The sequence below is a fragment of the Nicrophorus vespilloides genome, unplaced genomic scaffold, assembly GCF_001412225.1.
Source record: "Nicrophorus vespilloides isolate i.1.1-1 unplaced genomic scaffold, Nicve_v1.0, whole genome shotgun sequence".
In the NCBI taxonomy this organism is placed as follows: domain Eukaryota; kingdom Metazoa; phylum Arthropoda; class Insecta; order Coleoptera; family Silphidae; genus Nicrophorus; species Nicrophorus vespilloides.
In genome coordinates, this window is record NW_017096185.1 from 84,351 (window position 1) to 103,983 (window position 19,633).

The 19,633-nt window shown below is 28.9% G+C and overlaps 1 protein-coding gene across 1 annotated transcript; it reads right to left on the reverse strand.

Annotated features, from left to right (window-relative positions):
- Positions 1–9,535: 9,535 nt before the first annotated feature.
- LOC108569944 lies at positions 9,536–18,420 on the reverse strand. Its single transcript, XM_017931725.1, has 2 exons — positions 18,155–18,420; positions 9,536–10,590 (listed from the first exon to the last, which is right to left on the reverse strand). Exon 2 carries the CDS (start codon positions 10,575–10,577, stop codon positions 9,717–9,719), a length of 861 nt encoding a protein of 286 aa, XP_017787214.1. The 5' UTR covers positions 10,578–10,590; positions 18,155–18,420; the 3' UTR covers positions 9,536–9,716.
- Between the last annotated feature and the right edge of the window lie 1,213 nt (positions 18,421–19,633).

Sequence of the window (19,633 nt, forward strand, 5' to 3'; positions counted from 1 at the left end):
TTTGTCGCATAAAATATGAACAAGTCGACAGAGATAATACACATTTTATGATAACAATTTTATGAGACATCTGTCAATTATTGAATCTGAGTTATATTTTCATTATTTGCTGATACGTTGGAAACTTTTTTTTGCAAATATTTATAAAAAAATCATTTACTTCTGTAGTTATGAAAGTGTTTGTTAATAAAAATATTTTTTAATTTATTGAATAATCCAGAATGATTTACAAGTATATAGTTAAAACTTAATTAATAAAATTTTAGCTTAAGTTAAAATGAACAATAAGTTTAACTATACATATGTTTTAATGATCTTAATTGAATAATAACCTAAAACCTAATTATTCTATGAAGAATATAAAATAGAAAATTTAATTTGAAAATTGAAGCTGTGTGATTGTTAGTTCATTCATCAAAATTACGTAAAAAATAATGGATTAGATTAGATTATAAAAGAATGAACGATGTTTTTCGATGGTTTTGGTATAAAAAATTGTAATATATGGAGCATGGATCAACCCTCCATTGGGTCGTAATCCATGCTTATTATCTGCGACTTTAGATACCAACTGACCGTTTGATACCAATCGGAATCTCGTTTGCAAAAGCAAAATAACAGCACGATGGATACAAATAATCCGAGAAAGCTTAATCCTTTAAGAATCCCGGCAAGATTATTTACGAATTCCTCCTTCGTCCGGTGATGGTCCTGGTTTGAATAGCCTGAAGAACACGTCGGTTTGTAACTGTTCATACAACAATCATAATCAATATAATCTGCATCGTTATCGTAAACAAGTGAATCTTTCATTACGTCGTGTAAGGGTAAATTCCATAGATTCATTCTGTCGTCCAGTGTCTGCTCATTGTCTTCCATCAATGCTTCTTGCAATATATCAGTTGTATGTTTATCGTCATGCGGCGTTGATTTCATCGCTCCGAANNNGTGGTTTTTAATACGTGATTGCAGAGATTTGCATGATTCATACCAACCACGTAACCTTTCAAAAATCTCATGTTGTCCGATAACGATATCATAGGTGGTGGTTTGACGGTTTGCTTCGCTAATATGAAGTTCACAATTTCACCAGGTACAATAACTTTCTCCATTGCGAAGTCTGCGCATCAACTAATACCAAAATGTCTGTGATCCGTTTTTTTTTTATAAAATTTAAATTATTGTTGTTAACCTTAACAATTACTTGTAAAACAAAATTGACGTCTGTTATAGCGACGTCTTATATAACTTGGTCATTTTCTTGCCGAGTTTATTGTCAAAAACAATAGGTGTATGCAATTTGTATGGCTTCGGTGAATTTGTTTTGCATACGGCTGAACCCTACAAAACGCACGCCAAATACACTTAAAGCATATGACTTAAGTCAGCAAAAAATACTATTCATGTCTTCACCAATTGACTTGGAATTACACATAAATAAAACATAAAATCTCAATACAATTGTCATCATTTATTTTATTCAAGTCAATTTTAATAAATCCTTAATATATAATTATAAGAATATTGTCAAAATCAATACTGTCAATGTCAAGATGACGTTCTGTCAACAATACTTCATTATAATCATAGTAAATACTGTGAATATCAATTATCTATGATTACTTCATTTATTTTTTCAATTTTTTATTCCATAATATTATCCAAATCAATACTACCAGTAACAATTGTGACCAATTTGAAAAAGCTACATTAATTTGTCTTATAATCAAAGTCAATACTGTCAAATTTAATAAGAAGTTAATAATACTGTTTAGTTCAAATTTCTATAGCAAATTAAGATTATAATCAAAGAATTATTTAGAATTAGTTATTTAATTGATAAATTTTAGCTTAATGATAAATGTACAATAAGTTTAACCACAATTTGTTAATATTAGTTCAATCACAAGTTTAAATGATATTAATTGATTAATTAAAACCTAATTATGAAATGAAGAATCTAACAATGAAAATAAATAGAAAATGTATTTTGCAAATTAAAGTTATGTCATTGTTAGTTCATTTTGTATACGTTTCTTGAAACAGAACAATTTGTAGATCCTGAAATTTTCACGGAACAACTTGTTTATTTTATAAGGTAGGTAATAAATTTAAAAATGAAATGAAAAAAAAGCAATTTATTTAGAAATTATTTCATTCTAAGTTTTCACGAAACACCTATTAACTTTCCCTGGATAAGATTATGAATTACCGGTTTGGATGAATGATAAAGTTACGTGGGTAAAGGGAGAAATCGTTCAATTGAAGATTGAGTTTACTTACGGAATCACTCTTAACATTTCTTACTGTTACTATAGTTAAAACTAGACTCATCTCAAATCCATGCTTATCTTAACGAGAACTAGCTTTTGTAGTTATCTTTGTGGTGAACGTTGTTAGCACAGAGTTAAAGTTACAATATCTGTTTAATTGTAGAATTTTGCGAATTTTTTGATGGTTTTAATATATAATGTTTATTAGAGTATATCATGGCTCGTTACAATACAGTATGATTCATAGGATACAAAGGTTTTTTGCAGTATAATGAGTCCGAGGCTCGAGAGCCAACACAGAGAATACTCACGAGATAATATAGGGAACCTTACATGTTATTAAGACACCGGCGAAGCGGAAGAGAAGACAGGAAATAAGAGAAGAGACCCTAACAAGGTAGTACCCTTATCAGACCTTCCCGGAATACCAGCTGCGCCGTAACGGGCTTGTAGGTGACGTCATATACGCGGGCTGGAGTGAGCACCACAATATAAACAGATTATAATAGATGGCGCATGTTTCAACCCTTAATTGGGTAGTATTCCATGTTTACTGAGGTTTTTGTTTCCAAAGGCAAAAGACTAGTATGATAAATAGAAACAATCCGAGAAATCTGATCAATATCAATATAATATCATTATTTTCGGATTCCTTCTTCATCCGGTGATGTTTCTGGTTTGAATTCGTCGGTTCGTAACTATCAAGTTTTTGTAGACAAGTGAATCTGTCGTTGCGTGGTTTAAGGGTAAATTCCCTTCGTTCATGTTGGAAAGGTTCTGCAGATGCTCAATGAGATTATCCATGTAGTTGTCGTCCATCAAACAAGTCGTTAAGAAATCGTCCGGCTTATCCAGTTCCTGCTTTATGTTTTTAAATTTTTCGTTATTATTTTTCAACAATTACGAATTCTCTGTCCAATTCTTCTGTTGTTGCGGTATTTCTTAGGTGATTGCAGAGGTTTCTTTTATTCGCACTGTTCACGTGATCTTTCAAAAAGCTCATGTTTTCCGATATCGAGATCATCGGTGTTTCTTCCAATTGTCAACGAAAGTTTGCAGTTCAACAGTTTTTCAATACATCTTAGTCCATTTCTGATGTATAGACGGGGCGGAGCACTGTAGTGCTCAGTTTAACCCGTATTAAGAAAAAGGAGGGAGGAGGAATAAAGCTACCGCCCCTCAAGGGTTTACAAGGTATAGCGCGTCCAAAATTTCTCTTTTTTGTGTCGCGCTAGTTTTCCGGTAAATTTCTCCGTATTTCACTTTGAACGACATCCTGGTAACATCTTCAGCCCAAAATTCCCAATTCCGCAAACCCTACTCAATACTCTGTTATAATCAAAGTCAATATCAATACCAATATTATAGTGTCAATGCTGTCAAATTACAATAACATATTTGTACCAATATACCATTATAATGGCATTCCAATAATATCAATGTCAACACAAATGTAACATTATTGTGTAATTGAAATATTTATAACAATATGATATTAGCATCAAAGAACGTTCAATGTCAATACTCTCAAAGTCAAATGACATTTTTTGATATGATGGTATTGTCAATGTCAAATTTTGTTGGAAATGATGACAATACTGTCATTGTCATCATTACTGTATTCTTTGAAATTAATGCTAATTTCAATTTGAAAATGTAGTAAATTTAAACTCATACTTATTTATTGTGTTCTTTTATTTGCATAGTCATTTTGATCTTAAATTGGTCAATAAAAATAGTTAAATAAATAAATGAAGAAAAGAACAATTGAATAAAATAAAATGTACGTGACTTGTCTTCTGATACCAATTCGAAAGCAAAAAATAAAATCACAAATATTTTCAATAAATGTTTAGTTTCGGAAATTGTGGTTGGTCTTTTATGTTTAAGATATATATCCAGTTCATCTATAATGTCATTAACACTTGGTTTGTACTCTTTAATTCCAATACCAATATTTATATTAGTCGTGGTTGCGTCTTTAAGTTGTTCATCTTTTTACTGAACTTGTGTTTTCTATCAGAAATTTCCTTGAAATTTGTATTGTTTCTATTACTCTGAGAACAGGCATAGACGCGTCTTTATGTTGTTCATCTTTTTACTGAACTTGTGTTTTCTATCAGAAATTTCCTTAAATTTGTATTGTTTCTATTACTCCTAAGAACAGGCATGGGCGCGTCTTTATGTTGTTCATCTTTTTGCTCTTTACTGAACTTGTGTTTTCTATCAGAAATTTCCTTGAAATTTTTATTGTTTCTATTACTCCTGAGAACAGACACGGATGCGTCTTTAAGTTGTTTTAATATCAATGACAACACAAATGTAACATTATTGTCTAATTAAAATATTTATAACATTATGATATTAGAGTCAAAGTACGTTCAATGTCAATACTGTCAAAGTCAGATGACATTTTTCGATATGACAATACCATTGACAATACTCAATGTCAAATTTCTTGGAAATGATGACAATACTGTCATTGTCATCATTACTGTATTTTTTGAAACTAATGCTAATTTCAATTTGAAAACGTAGTATTAAATTTAAACTAATACTTATTTATTTTGTTCTTTTATTTGCATATTTGCATAGTCATTTTGGTCTTAAATTGGCCAATAAAAATTGTTAAATAAATAAATGAAGAAAAGAACAATTGAATAAAATAAAATGTACGTGACTGCTTGTCTTCTGATACCAATTCGAAAGCAAAAAATAAAATCACAAATATTTTCAATAATTGTTTAGTTTCGGAAATTATGGTTGGTTTTTTATGTTTAAGATATATATCCAGTTCATTTATATTGTATCTTTTAACGTATCTTTTAATTTGTTTAACAGTTGGTTTATAGTTTTCTATTCCAATACCTATATTTCTATTAGTCGTGGTTGCGTCTTTACGTTGTTCATCTTTTTTCTTTTTACTGAACTTGTGTTTTCTATCAGAAATTTCCTTGAAATTTGTATTGTTTCTATTACTCCTGAGAACAGGCACGGATGCGTCTTTAAGTTGTTTTAAATTAATTTCATCTTCATCCTCGTGGTTTCCATCAGATTTTTTCTTAAAATTTGTAGATGATTGTTGAATGTTATTTGTATTAGTATCGCTTTTCGTTTTGCTTTCAGTTTGAATGGAATGATCAGAAGGATTACGATGTGGGAAAAATTGTTTTTGCGAAGAGGACCTATTGAGATTACTGTTCTGACTCTCAGAATTATGTGTTTTGTCTTGAGAAACAAATGGATTTGTTAATTGGTTGCGTTTTAATAAAGTCCAATATGATCCATTGTTCGAATGGATCCAAAAAGTGTCGTAGTAATTTCTCTTGTCTCGATACGTCAAATCCAATTGCAGATTACCGAAATCTTGTGGTTTATCCAATTCTTCCTTTATAAATCCGCAAGTTACATCCTTGGTATATAACATATAACCTGTATTGAACTCTTCCCGTCGCAAGTTTTTATCCAAATATTGGATGTAGTTATTAAAATTATTTGCTTCAATGCGAGACTTCAAATATATCATGTTATCCGATATTGAAGTCATCGGACTAGATTTTGGCACAACAACTAGATATTTACACTTTCTTATATTTTCATCAACACTCATTGTGGATTTTTACTCTGGAAATGATTAAAATTATGTATAAGTAGATGTGATTATTGCTATTATTAATACTGATAACACACATCCTTTTGATTTTTCAACCTTACAATTAGATAACAACAATTACAGATAAAGTATATTTATTTTATACCTCGCTATGTGATATCAAAACTGTATATTATTTACACCTCTACACATTTTACTGTAGTTGTGCTTTCCAAAATTTCCCCAATTTTCGTCGCTTGATACAGAAAACACGGCTTAAACAACAGTGTGCAACTCCGCGGTTCCGTATAATTGGGCAAGATTTGTTGTTTTTGGGTTATTATCAAGAAGTCCGCAACCAAATGTACATATAAGGAATAACTATGTAATTGATGCATTACCTTCAAAATGATTAGTATCATCAAAGAAGATAAGATTTGCAGAATTTTCAATTATGAATAGGTGGGTATTTTGTAGATATGGGTAATGTTCTAATCTCGGTTTATTGTTGTATCTACACTACACCTGATATGAGACATCGGTGGCAATCGCAAGCCCGACGTTCGAAATCCCGAGTGTATCGAAATCCCGACTATATCATAATCCCAACTACCATAATCCCGACTATATCGAAATCCCGACAATGTCTTTTATTGCTATAAATTTCTACAATAACATTTTTATGGTAGTCGCGATTTCAATATAGTCGGGATTTTGATATAGTCGGAAAATCGAAATACCGACTATGTCAAAATCCCGACTACCATAATCCCGACAATCAAAATCCCGACTATATCGAAATCCGACAGTGTCTTTTATTATTATAAATTTCTACAATAACATTTTTATGGTAGTCGGGATTTCGATATAGTCGGATTTTGATTGTCGGGATTTGATATAGTCGGATTTTGATTGTCGGGATTTTGACATAGTCGGGATTTCAAGCGTCGAGATTTTAATACAGCCGGTATTTCGAACGTCGGGATTTCGATACAGTCGGGATTTCGAACGTCGGGATTTTAATAGACGGTCTTTCGATTGTCGGGTTTGTGATATAGACCTAAGAGACATACATGCTAATCAGGTATACCAACTACTATTTTAAGTCATTGAGTTTGAAGCTACTACAAAATTAATTGATGTTGTTGTGTATACAATAGTTGGTACCCATGCGTGTATACCTAAAACTAGGATTGATCCAAAGAAAAATAAATTTATTTATATAGCATACAGAAAAGTTCTTACTAAACTAATTTACTCATGAATAATATAAGCAAATAAAAGCATGTAGCTAATAGACATTAAGCAATCAAATTCGAAAGCTACAAATAAAATCAGAACTATACCCAACAGCAGACTAGTTTCGAAGACATCATAGGAATTGTCACATTCTTCAATAAAAGTTCTTGAAATAATCTCAGTACACTCTTCCAATTCCTGAAGATTAACCATACTTTCCTTACTATCAAAAACCGTTTGATTCAAAGCTAAATCGTTTTTTGATCCATGATCATCCTGCGTTTCAATGTCTGAAAATCCTTGATCATTGTATTCAATCAAAGAATCTTCCACATCATTTCCTTGAGAACAAATCTTGTTAGATTCAGATTCTATATCTAACTCGTTCTGATCACCAATTGCTCCCTCACCATCTGCAAAATATTGTAAACTAATTTCAGATTAATTGAAAGTTTTAAATTGCTTACCACCAATAATTTGATCTGAAACTTTTTCATTCAAATCATTATCATTTACTCCCGTTGTAAGAATTTCATGAACAAAATAATCTTGGATAAATCTATTTTCTTCAGATGAATCAACAAATTTTTTCTCAGTGAGTAATGAGAAGAACCTTTCGCGTCTGATAAAGGATTTCGTCACCTTGAACGGTTCTTTCAATGAGTAATTTACTACTTCAGTGTTTAATGCAGGCTCGTTTTCAGCTTCCTGATGAGGTGTTTTCGATTTCATCGGTATTTTCATATTCAATAGTATTATAGATTTAACCAGATTATCCAAACCGATATCCTTCTCCAAAATATCCGCCAACAAGGCAACATCGGAAACCATTATTTTCCATAACAGAGTGTTATCAATGTATGTCATAAAGTTATCTTTGCCTTTAGGTCCTCTTCTTATCCTTATAAATGCATTTTCTGTAACATTTTCACGAGCATCTTTATAATCTAAATCTACTTTGCTAGATGTTGCGTCTTGTGCGGCAAGCATTCCAAAGCCTTTGGGATTATCAGGGATTTCTACTATTTGCGGCATGATCTCGTACTTTTCCGCTGCTATTATACGACCCAACTTGCATTCCTCTTCAGTTGGAGTGAAGTAAAGTCCTGATGTATACGTCAACATGTTTCTGAGCCTTAGTTCATATTGCAGCGATCCGATCGTCGAAGTCGTGTCTAGTAGGAAGTAGTATGGATCAGAATAATAATCTGCTAGGAATATTTTAACTGTAGGTTTCCTTCTAGAAGACATTTTCCTAACTAAGTAAGAAAAAAATAAATATTATTATTGATTTATATTTGAATCTTTAGGAAATACTTATACCTAAGTTAATTGATCTTTTACTTGGTATAACTGAAACAGAAATAAATTTTAATTTTCAGTAATTTACGCAGATATAATTATACATTTAATCAAATCGCTATTGGTTTTATTTTAAAAACAAAAAAAAAACCTAACCTGAAATAACAAACTGTCACCTGAGAAGTGATTCAAATTAAATGTTTTCTTCGTTAAAATATACATTTTTGTTATAGAATTATTATATAATTTGCATGTAGTAATTGAATAAAACTCACCTATTCTCATTAGAACACACAAAAATGTATTAATATATACTTCAACGTATTTGATTCTACACAACTAAAACAAGCATTGACTCAACCCTTTAGCTTTTGTTTTACTTTCATGAAACGCATGTTCTTATTTACTTGAAATCAATTAATTGAAATTATTATAAGATTATATATATAAATATAATAGTAAATAAATAATGCATGAATACTTACATAAGGATCTATCTTATTTAATCCACTATAAACTGTGTGATTTTCTTCTCAATTTAAATAGCGCAACATAAGCTGCCTGCAACAACAATGACAGTTGAATCAGGCATCCAACACTGCAATTCAAATAATTCAATTGTTTCTCAATTAATAATACCAACTGTTTCTTCTTACTGTTTTGGTGTATGCTTGGTGATCTATACGATTTCATATGATATTCACATTCTGTCTCCTTTGGTATTCACATTCCGGATATTAATATCTCAGAGTCGGGTATCAGAGTATGTCATAAACCCGACTACCATAATCCCGACAACCAAAATCCCGACTATATCGTAATCCCGACTACCATAAAAATTTATAATAAGAAAAGACACTCTCAGGATTTCGATATAGTCGGGATTTCGATACACTCGGGATTTCGAACGTCGGGATTTGTCGGGCTTGCGATTGGCACCGCTTTATCTTAGTATATAATACATTTGACTTTGTTAGGTTAGGTATACAGATTACTAAAAATGCTATGGATCATAGTTATGGGATTTATAGGTGTACTGAGTAAATTAGGTTAGGTTCTTAAAGAATATAAAGTATTAAGTTATTTTACTAATGTATTTATTCAAAAAAATAATAAAAATATACATGGACTATGGTAACTAGTAATAATAATAACTAAAATGATAACTAAATTAGATGACGTGGAACTTGTTTCGGCCGAAATCAAGATGTATGTACACATTCCCCGTTTGACTTAAGAGTTAATTTAAAGCTTCGTTTCCATATTTTTGTTGTTGTATTTTCTTTGTTTCTTTACGTTTGTGGTGTTGATCATATTTTATCGGTGCTGATGCTAATGTCAACTGACGTCCTGTCAGTGGAGTAATTGACGGACTCGTTGATCCTGACTATCCTGCAATTGAAGAGTCCCAAGAAGCTATCCTTGAACATCTCGTTGTACTTGAGCAGATAGAATCCGAGCGCGATGTTCTTTCCAACTTTAACCGAAGTCCCGAACGCTAAGATGAAGTGCTTGAAGATTGATTCGCTTGTGAAGGTGAACTCTGCTATGATGTTCACCACCCAACTGAATAGGCAGAGACAAACGAAGATTGTGCCAAAGTTGAGGCGAAATGCGCCGTCTCTACTGATATCACCGCGGTTCTTGCAGCGAAGGTAATACTTGGCGCAGAGGATGAGCAAAAGGCAGGTGATGAAAACAGCGTAGACGGCTCCTTGGATGAGCGTCAGCTCATCCCTGCAGTACTGAATGTTCACGTAGAAAGCAACAGCGATCAGATTCCACATGAGGACAAGGACTATACCTTGTGAGATGCATTTCGAGTTGTACATGCAGTTGGTCATCATGATGATCACGAATGTTGTCGTTATGATTTGAAGGGATATCTCTAAGTTGCTCAAGATGCATTGGATGTGAGGGTAGTTGACTGATTTGTAGGTGTAACGCACGATGCGTTTGTCTAGGTAGTATAGCAAGAGGACTAAAAGGGTTAGAAGATCGGCTGCGCACACGTTTAGGATGTACATGTTCGTCTTTGTGCGCATCGATCTTGAACGCACTATCAGCACTATCAGAAGGATGTTCACTATTATACTGAGCACGTTTATTATCGTTATGATCAGTTCGTAGATCACTTCCGGCTCCTCGGATATGTTTTCCAGCAGCGCCATCTCGAGTCACCGTCTGTAAATCAAAAATAATATTCAATTTTAGTACATCATCACAATCTTGTGAATCTTGTCAACTTAGTAAGTAAGCATAATGACAGAAATCATGAAGACGTAAAATAAAAACATGACAATGACAAACCAAGTTACGCATTTGACATAAATGACAACCAAGTGTAACAACTATTCCATAACTGTCACCAAATATTATTGGTTAACATGGAGATACATGACAACCAATAGTACCACAATATGTTAGTGATTAGTTAACCAATAGAATTTGGTAATCTTGACAGGTATTGTAAAAAATATCTTATATTATTATTTTTTGTATAAATGAAGCTATTCAAATTATTTATGTAAAACGTGACCTTAATGTTATTTATATATGAGAAATACGAGGAAATTAATTGCTGCAATTACAGCTGACATAGCTAAAGGCAGATCATGAATTATTAAAATAAATAATATTTCTATTTGCATTTACATTAAGACATTTGTCTATTCGAACATTGATTTAATATCCTTATATAATGTTTATTCCATAATAAAATTCAAATTTTTTGTTGGATTAACATGATTTTATGGATGAATACTTCAAGTTAGTAAGATTATAAGTGAAATGTAATAATTTCTTAGAATTTCTCGGGTTCCCTAGTTAAACTGAATTTTATCATTTTCTATGCAACAATAATTTGTTTTCATCTATAAATCATTTGTAAAACATTCATTCACCTGATCTGATTTAATTCAAGATCCGAGTACTTTCACTACACGTTTCTCGAGAAATAAAAATGAGATATTTTCTTGCAAAAAATAAAATAAATCAAAGATATCTGTGACCTTCACATTGTATGTAAATACACACAATGAAGAAATTGTTGCCTCGAATTGCAACTAACTTCAATACAATTTTGTAATAATATCCCGCACTACTTGAAACCGGACTAATCGAGGACTAAAAAACTGTAGAATTTATTTTGTCAATTAGAAACCGCATTGATGAAAGCCGCACTATACGAGGTATTTATAGTTATTATATTAATATATACAACGGATTTTTTATTTAAATTCAGATTTGATATTTGAAAGAAGGAAATAACTTGATATATTATTTACTTATATAAATAAATGTATATATTTTTACATAATAATCTGAATAATTTGTTGCAAAAGGAAACAAAAGTATTTGCAAGATCGAATGAACAAAAAAAATATATATATAAAAGTACTTATTTCTTGAAGGTTCTGACACACTTAACTTCTAAGATACAGATTGAAAAATGTATTAAATCGAGCGTCGAGCGACGGAATCAGAATGGAAAGAATAAAAAAAAATATGTAGCAAAGTAATATACATAGGTAATTATTACGTTCGAGAAGGTTGTTGAGCAATAAAGAAATTGATTTAGTTTCATAACAAAAAAAAATATAATGATTTACTCAAGAAAGTAATAATTATTATAATACATATCTAATCTAGATTGATTCTTAGTGATATTTGCATTGCAATTCCATACGCCATCTATTTACAAAGATAAAAACTATATTTAACCTCAATCAATTTTAATTTACTTTTGTTTATCAACAACAAAACATCTGCAAATTTTCTTATAATTTCATACGCCATCTATTAAATAACTCAAAAAAAACTAAATAAATGTCAAATATTATTTTATTGGTTTGAAAAGGATACAAAAAATAAAGTGGAAAGTTACAAATAATATTTGTTTAACAATTGGAAGCACGTACAAATTATGGATAAGACAAATGTGTAAAAATTGAACACGTAAGTACTACGGATGGATCAGAATGACCCACCTGATATTTCCTTTCATTCGTATTCTATTGTGGTGCTTGACCTTCTAACTATTCTAGTATTTTCTAGTGCACTTTATAGTAGGATCAAAGGAGGTTGCGGTGAGTTGATTCTAGATTATATTTCGGGCCTTTTTAAATGATGACAAATTCATTAAATAATAAGTATTAATATATGTTTCTTGTAAAATTAAACAATAATTTGTTTTTTTTTATATTCAATAAACGGGTCATTTTGACCCATATTAGTACTTGTGTTTTATTTCATTATCCGAAATAGTTTCGGGTTAAAATAAAATATGAATAATTATGAAACTATAGCAATTCATAATGAAGTTTACTGAAAACAGATGGCGTTAATAATTAAAATTCAACTGTTAATTATAAAATGTAATTAATATGTTTTCACGTACTTTACGCAATTGTTTGCATTAATAAAATTCCTAATTTATGCAAAGATTTCTCCAGATTGTGAAAATACTTACATTATAATTATGTTTTTTATTTACAATTGAGGAAATGCAGAAATTTATAACACTATGTGCAGAATAAATGACGGTTAAATTTGAAGGATCCAATGGAAAGTTGAGTTGAGTTTTTTTTTAATATTCAATAAACGGGTCGTTTTGACCCATAATCAGTACTTGTATTTTATTTCATTATCCGAAGTAGTTACGGACTCAAAATAATGTAAAATATGAATAATTATCAAAACTATACCAATTCATAACGCAATTGTTTGTATTAATAAATTTCCTAATTTATGCAAAGATTTCTCCAGATTGTGAAAATACTTACATTATAATTATGTTTTTTATTTACAATTGAGGAAATGCAGTGGTTTTCCACGAATGACCAATAAATTTCTAACAATATGTGCAGAACAAATGACTGTTAAAATTGAAGAATCCGATGGAAAGTTGAGTTGAGTCGAAGAAGACTATTAATTATCTTTGATTTGTATTCCTTGAGTCTCGTCGTATATATTATTATACTGTTTATCCGTATCGTTCGAAGAGCTCTACGATCCATTTCCGCGTTGCGTAACAATACGAGCAACATAAAAATATAAGAATCACCGTAATTTATTTTATTTACTTTTCGGACTTTCTTCCTTCCGCTCGACTTTCTTTTTTTTTTACATTTCACACAAAATCACCAGCAAAAAAATGAGCGACAAAATACGCAATTCACTTGAGACAATGACCGATCATTAAACAAATTCAAAACCAGAAACATAACTATTCTGTGTTGGATGTTTATGTAATAGTTAGAATAAAAAATGAAAGTATAATTTTCTTTTATAATTAGTTAATGTTAATTAAATTAAATAAAAATGAGTGTCTGTAATGGATTATAAAACTTTAACAATTCAATATTTTCCACCTAAAATAATGATAGAATTACAGTAAAAAGTTAGTAAATATTGAAAATCATTAAAAAAATAAGTTAGCTTTTCTTAATCATTTTTATTACGAATTAACTGATTCGATATTAAAATAGTTAACTTTTCTTACTCAGTTTTGTTTATTAAAAATTAGACAAATTTATTTGGTACATACACAATATTATTCTGTATTTGTTTTAAAACTTTCTGAATTATTTTATAAAAATATACGCAGATAATAAAAAAAAAACTTTTCTTTCTTATTTTTCTTACGAATTAAGAAGTTGAGACAAATTTATTTGTTACGTATATAATATTATTCAGTATTTTTTAAACATTCTTAATTATTGTACTTAAAAATATAAACATTAAAAAAATTAACTTCTCACACTCTTTTTTCTTATAAATTAACGAATTTATTCAAGTTTAGACAAATTTATTTAATTGATACACAACATTATTCATTTTTAAACTTTCTTAATTACTTTACTTAAAAATATACGCAGATATTAAAAAAAGTCAACTTTTGTTACTCATTTTTCTTACGAATTAATGAATTCATTCAAGATTAGACAAAAATATACGCACATATTAAAAAAAGTTAACAAATTTACGGATTTATTCAAATTTAGACAAATTTATTTATTTAACTTTTCTCGCTCTTTTTTCTTACGAATTAACGAATTTATTCAAGTTTACACACATTTATTTAGTACATATGCAATATTATTCAGTATTTTTTTTAAACTTTCTTAATTATTTTGCTTAAAAATATACGCAGATATTAAAAAAAAGTTATCTTTACCCATTTCCTTACAAATTAATGGATTTATTCAAGTTTAGACTAATTTATTTATTATATACACAATATTACACAAAATCATAGTTTTGATAGTTTTTGATTAAAACAATCTGCACTGAAAATCCGAATTCATAATTCATAAATTTACGTAATTCGTATTTAAATTGTAAATGATATCGGCTTACCAAGAAAACAAAAAAGTTGCCTATTTATTTGTTTTATTACTTATTAGTGAATAGAACGCATTTAAAGTGCAATGCAATTCGTATATTCAAATATTCATATTGAAAAGTTGTTGTGATTTCTACGCAAATTGGGTTTTCACCTTTCACATTCATTCACCTAAGTCACCTCACGCAAATGGATAATAAACTGCACAGCATGTTTACCTGTTACATCATCAATTACTCTAAGATATTAGCTAGGTCTCAATATGATCGATCCAAAACCACCGAATCCCCAAAGCCAGAATAATATTTATTTTATGAAAGATCGAACGAAATTTGTATTAATTAAAAAATCCCCGAGGTCTGAAAGCAATTAATACTTTTTTTTCTTTTAGCAAACGAAATCCCGGTAATTATCCACGTTCGAAATTAGATCCCCACAGGCTTGATTCATTTTATTAACTCTTCTAAAATCGAAGACTTTATTAAACACACTTATTTATATTTCAATAAATAACTTTACGTAAATTTATACATTTAAGTATATTTATTCGCGTTATTTATATAAAAAATCAGCGAGAATATTAATTGTTTACTGATGTGTGTTTTTATTTTGCAATTGTTTGCAAATTGTTTGGAAAATTTATTACGAATTTTACAAATTAATTGGAAAAGTTTGCTAAATTATATGTACTTGTTGATTACATCAGAAACGATTTTCTATTGCGCTTCTTTTCATATAACAATAGTTACGTAATGTTTTTTTAATCATTGAGATTTTGCGATTTTTCTATTATTTTGCGCGTCTTTACATTTAATTTATTTACTCGATAACCACTTACAATACGTATGTAGTTAAACATGTAACTTAAACACGAATTTATGACCTTTCCATTGAAAACATTTATTAATTTACATTATACACCGTTTATTTATTATAAGTTGTCAATTTTGACCAATTAAATTCAGTTTTCAAATTTTCGATTTATTTTGTTACAAAAATTCGAAAATAATTCAACTTTACATTCATGTTACATTTGTATTGAAAGAAATAAGCAATTCCGCATATTTTCAAGTAATTTATATTAATTAATATAAATTAATAATTAAGCTATGGCGATTTTTTGTAATATTATTACGTCTCTACAATTTATTTAATTACTCGATAACCACTCATAATAAATAGATCATTGTACTTGAAAATTAAACATAAATTATTGTTTTTCTAATGAACTCTTTTAAAAAATTGAAATAATCACAGTTTATTTTTATTAGTTGTCAAATTTGAGCAATTCAAATTTAGTTTTCGAATTATTATTTTTCTTTCGAATAATTCATAAACTGTTAAGCTTTATATATAAATATCATTACTTTCATATAATTTGATGTAATTTTTATTATACAATGTTAATTAATAACTGAGATATTGCGATTTTTCGCAATGCTATCACGTCTCTACATTCTATTTAATTGCTAATATAACAACTTATACTAATTAGATCATTGTACAATAAATTAAATATGAAAGTATGGCCTTTCCATTGAATCTATTTACAAATTTTCAGTATGCACCATTTGTTAATAATAAGTTGTCAAATTTGAGCAATTATATTCGGTTTTTTAATTTCCATTTTTTTTTAGAATAATTTGAAAAATTTTAAACTTTTTATAGAAATTTTATTATTACATCAGAAATAGTCATCAATTGTGCATATTATGATATAATTTTGATTATCTAATATTAATTAATAACTGAATATTACGATTTTTATTAAATGTTAACACTTCTTCACTTCTTATTGAATTACTCGTTAACCACGTACGCCAATTACATCACCAATTATTCAAATTAAAGATAAAACTATTATCTTTCTAATAATATTTACAATTTTATTATAATAATGCCATAAATAAAAGTTTTTTTTTGTGTAATCTATAAGCTTCATTGATAAATTATTTTATAATAAAGTGGAAGAGTGACCTCAACATCAAAGCAGAGGCGATCGTTTGTTTGTGAATTATATAACAAAGCGTTTGTATGGGATCAAAGGAGGCAATTTATTAGAAAATAATTGAATTTTACAAACAAACACTTTTGCAATATTTTTAAATAAATTTTATTAATAAAAATATTATTTTTATCGCAGATTTGTAAAACTTTATATTTATAATATTTTGTATTAAACTAAATCATTTGCATTAGAATTAATTAATTAAGTTTGAAATTCAAAATTTGCATTTTTCTGTGATGTAACGATGAACATTTTTCAGTTATTATTTCATAATTTAGGAAAATATTTGTAACAAATTTTCATAATGCTGAAATTCACATTAATTTAAGAATTATCCATTTGTGATCTATGACAAAGTATGGAAAAAATGCAAAATTTTGTTACTGAAATAAGTTTTGATAGAAATATTACGTTTTTCCAGATAATAGAATCAAAATTTGTAATATAAAAAATATAGTATGACAATGTTTGAAAATTTTTGATAAAAAAAAGCAAAATTTTGATATTGAAATAAGTTTTGAAGGAAATAATACTTTTTCCAGAGAATAGAATGTACAAAGATTAATAAGTGGAATGACTAAGCTCTAAGTATTTGTCAAAGTTGGTCAACTTTCACATTTTACAAGTACTTGAGTTACTTGGAAAGTATTATTATTAATTGGTTTTACTTTGAACAACTTTAATAGTAAACAAATTGAGAATTTTAGATTTCAAAGGTACTTGATGAGTTACTTGGCAAGTAATGTGTAAGCAGTAATTGAGTTTAAATAATAAAAATTTAGAAGTTTCCTTAACAAAATAACAATAACAAATACATGATGCTTAATTTGACAAGTAATGTGTAATAAGTAATTAAGTTTAGATAAAATATAGAAATTTTGGAAAAAATGCAAAATTTTGATACTGAAATAAGTTTTGAAAGAAATCACAAAGCTCTAAATATTCCTGATTTCTGGTTTGAAGAAATCACGAAAGCATCGATCAAAATTTGTTATATAAAAAAAAATTGTATGACAATGTTTGAAAATTTTTGATAAAAAAAATGCAAAATTTTGATATTGAAATAAGTTTTGAAGGAAATAATACTTTTTCCAGAGAATAGAATGTAATAAGATTAATAGGTGGAATGACTAAGCTCTACGTATTCCTGATTTCTGGTTTGAAGAAATCAAGCATGCAGCGATCAAAGAAAAAAAAATGTTGTGACAAGAAATAAAGAGAAGCATTATTGTATCAAAAGAAAACCGTTTACGTAACTTGGGTTTGTCTAATACGTTTTTCTCCTTGTTTCTGCTCTATTTTTTCGAAATGCCACTGATTATAATAACAATAATAATAAGTAATTTTCCGCTTCTGAATCGAAGGTAATCGACATAAATTAATAATCGACTTACCAACAATTTCCATTTACATTCACTCAATGCGAAGCTGCGAAGTGTCGAAGGTCATCATGATGATCCGAAGATTTCACATAAATCCATTGCAACGAAATGCAGGAAACTACTGCACTTCAACGATTTTACTTTTAATTCGTGTAACGCATCAACGGATTTCTGCTGCAGTTGTTGTTGAGGTATCAACAGAAAGTGCGACTTTTAACTTCTATCTTCTATCTGCAAGTATAACCCAATGGATTGTTGGTAGCAAGAGAACCCTACTACTACTACTATTACTACCTCCGATTCGAAACGATTTCTACCGTCGGCGAGAGTTGCCCGATCGTCCTTGTCCTTGCTGGAAGCAGCACAACTTATTTTTTTTACCTCTTACTCCAAATTGTTTCTGCTTTAGTTATTTACTTATTTTGGTGCTGTTCTGTGTTTGTAATACAAGTAAAGAAATGTGTAGCATACCGAAAACTGGCTCAAATTTCTATTTTCCCAAGCGCACAAGACACACACACGTCCGGCATACAAATTTCTTCGGCAGTTGACACTCTTAGCAATCCAACCTCGTCTCTGCTTACCACAACCATCGAACTTTGATCTATTTCAATGTATTCGAAAGACGATATTGAGAAAATTTCATTTGGTTTGGAAACTCATTATATTTACCTCAAAGACAAGAAAAAAAACAATTTTTACAAGAAAATAAATAATTCAATAATTTTTATTTTATTTTACAATGTTTATTTTAAATAATTTATAATAAATAACTCTAAATCTCTTAGAAAATTGTTATTTTCCATTTAACAAAGAATTCATAGTTTTTTTCAAGTTTGCTAATTTTTTGCTAAGATTTATTCAATAAAATGTTAGAATTTTGTCCACATTATATTTTGAAACTTTTATTTGGTAAAATTTATTTATAAACCATTACAAAAACACATAAAGATCAGATTAATGTATTTCTGTTAAAATTCAATGATTATAAATTAATATTTTGATTAAAGTACTCTTTAATCACTCAATTAAGATAAAGCCAGAGAATAGAATGTACAAAGATTAATAAGTGGAATGACTAAGCTCTAAGTATTTGTCAAAGTTGGTCAACTTTCACATTTTACAAGTACTTGAGTTACTTGGAAAGTATTATATTATTATTAATTGGTTTTACTTTGAACAACTTTAATAGTAAACAAATTGAGAATTTTAGATTTCAAAGGTACTTGGAAACTCATTATATTTACCTCAAAGACAAGAAAAAAAAAACAATTTTTACAAGAAAATAAATAATTCAATAATTTTTATTTTATTTTACAATGTTTATATTAAATAATTTATAATAAATAACTCTAAATCTCTTAGAAAATTGTTATTTTCCATTTAACAAAGAATTCATAGTTTTTTTCAAGTTTACTAATTTTTTGCTAAGATTTATTCAATAAAATGTTAGAATTTTGTCCACATTATATTTTGAAACTTTTATTTGGT

Excerpts from the sequence above, each read along its gene's own strand:
- LOC108569944 (XM_017931725.1), bottom strand. The coding sequence starts at position 10,577 with ATGGCGCTGCTGGAAAACATATCCGAGGAGCCGGAAGTGATCTACGAA.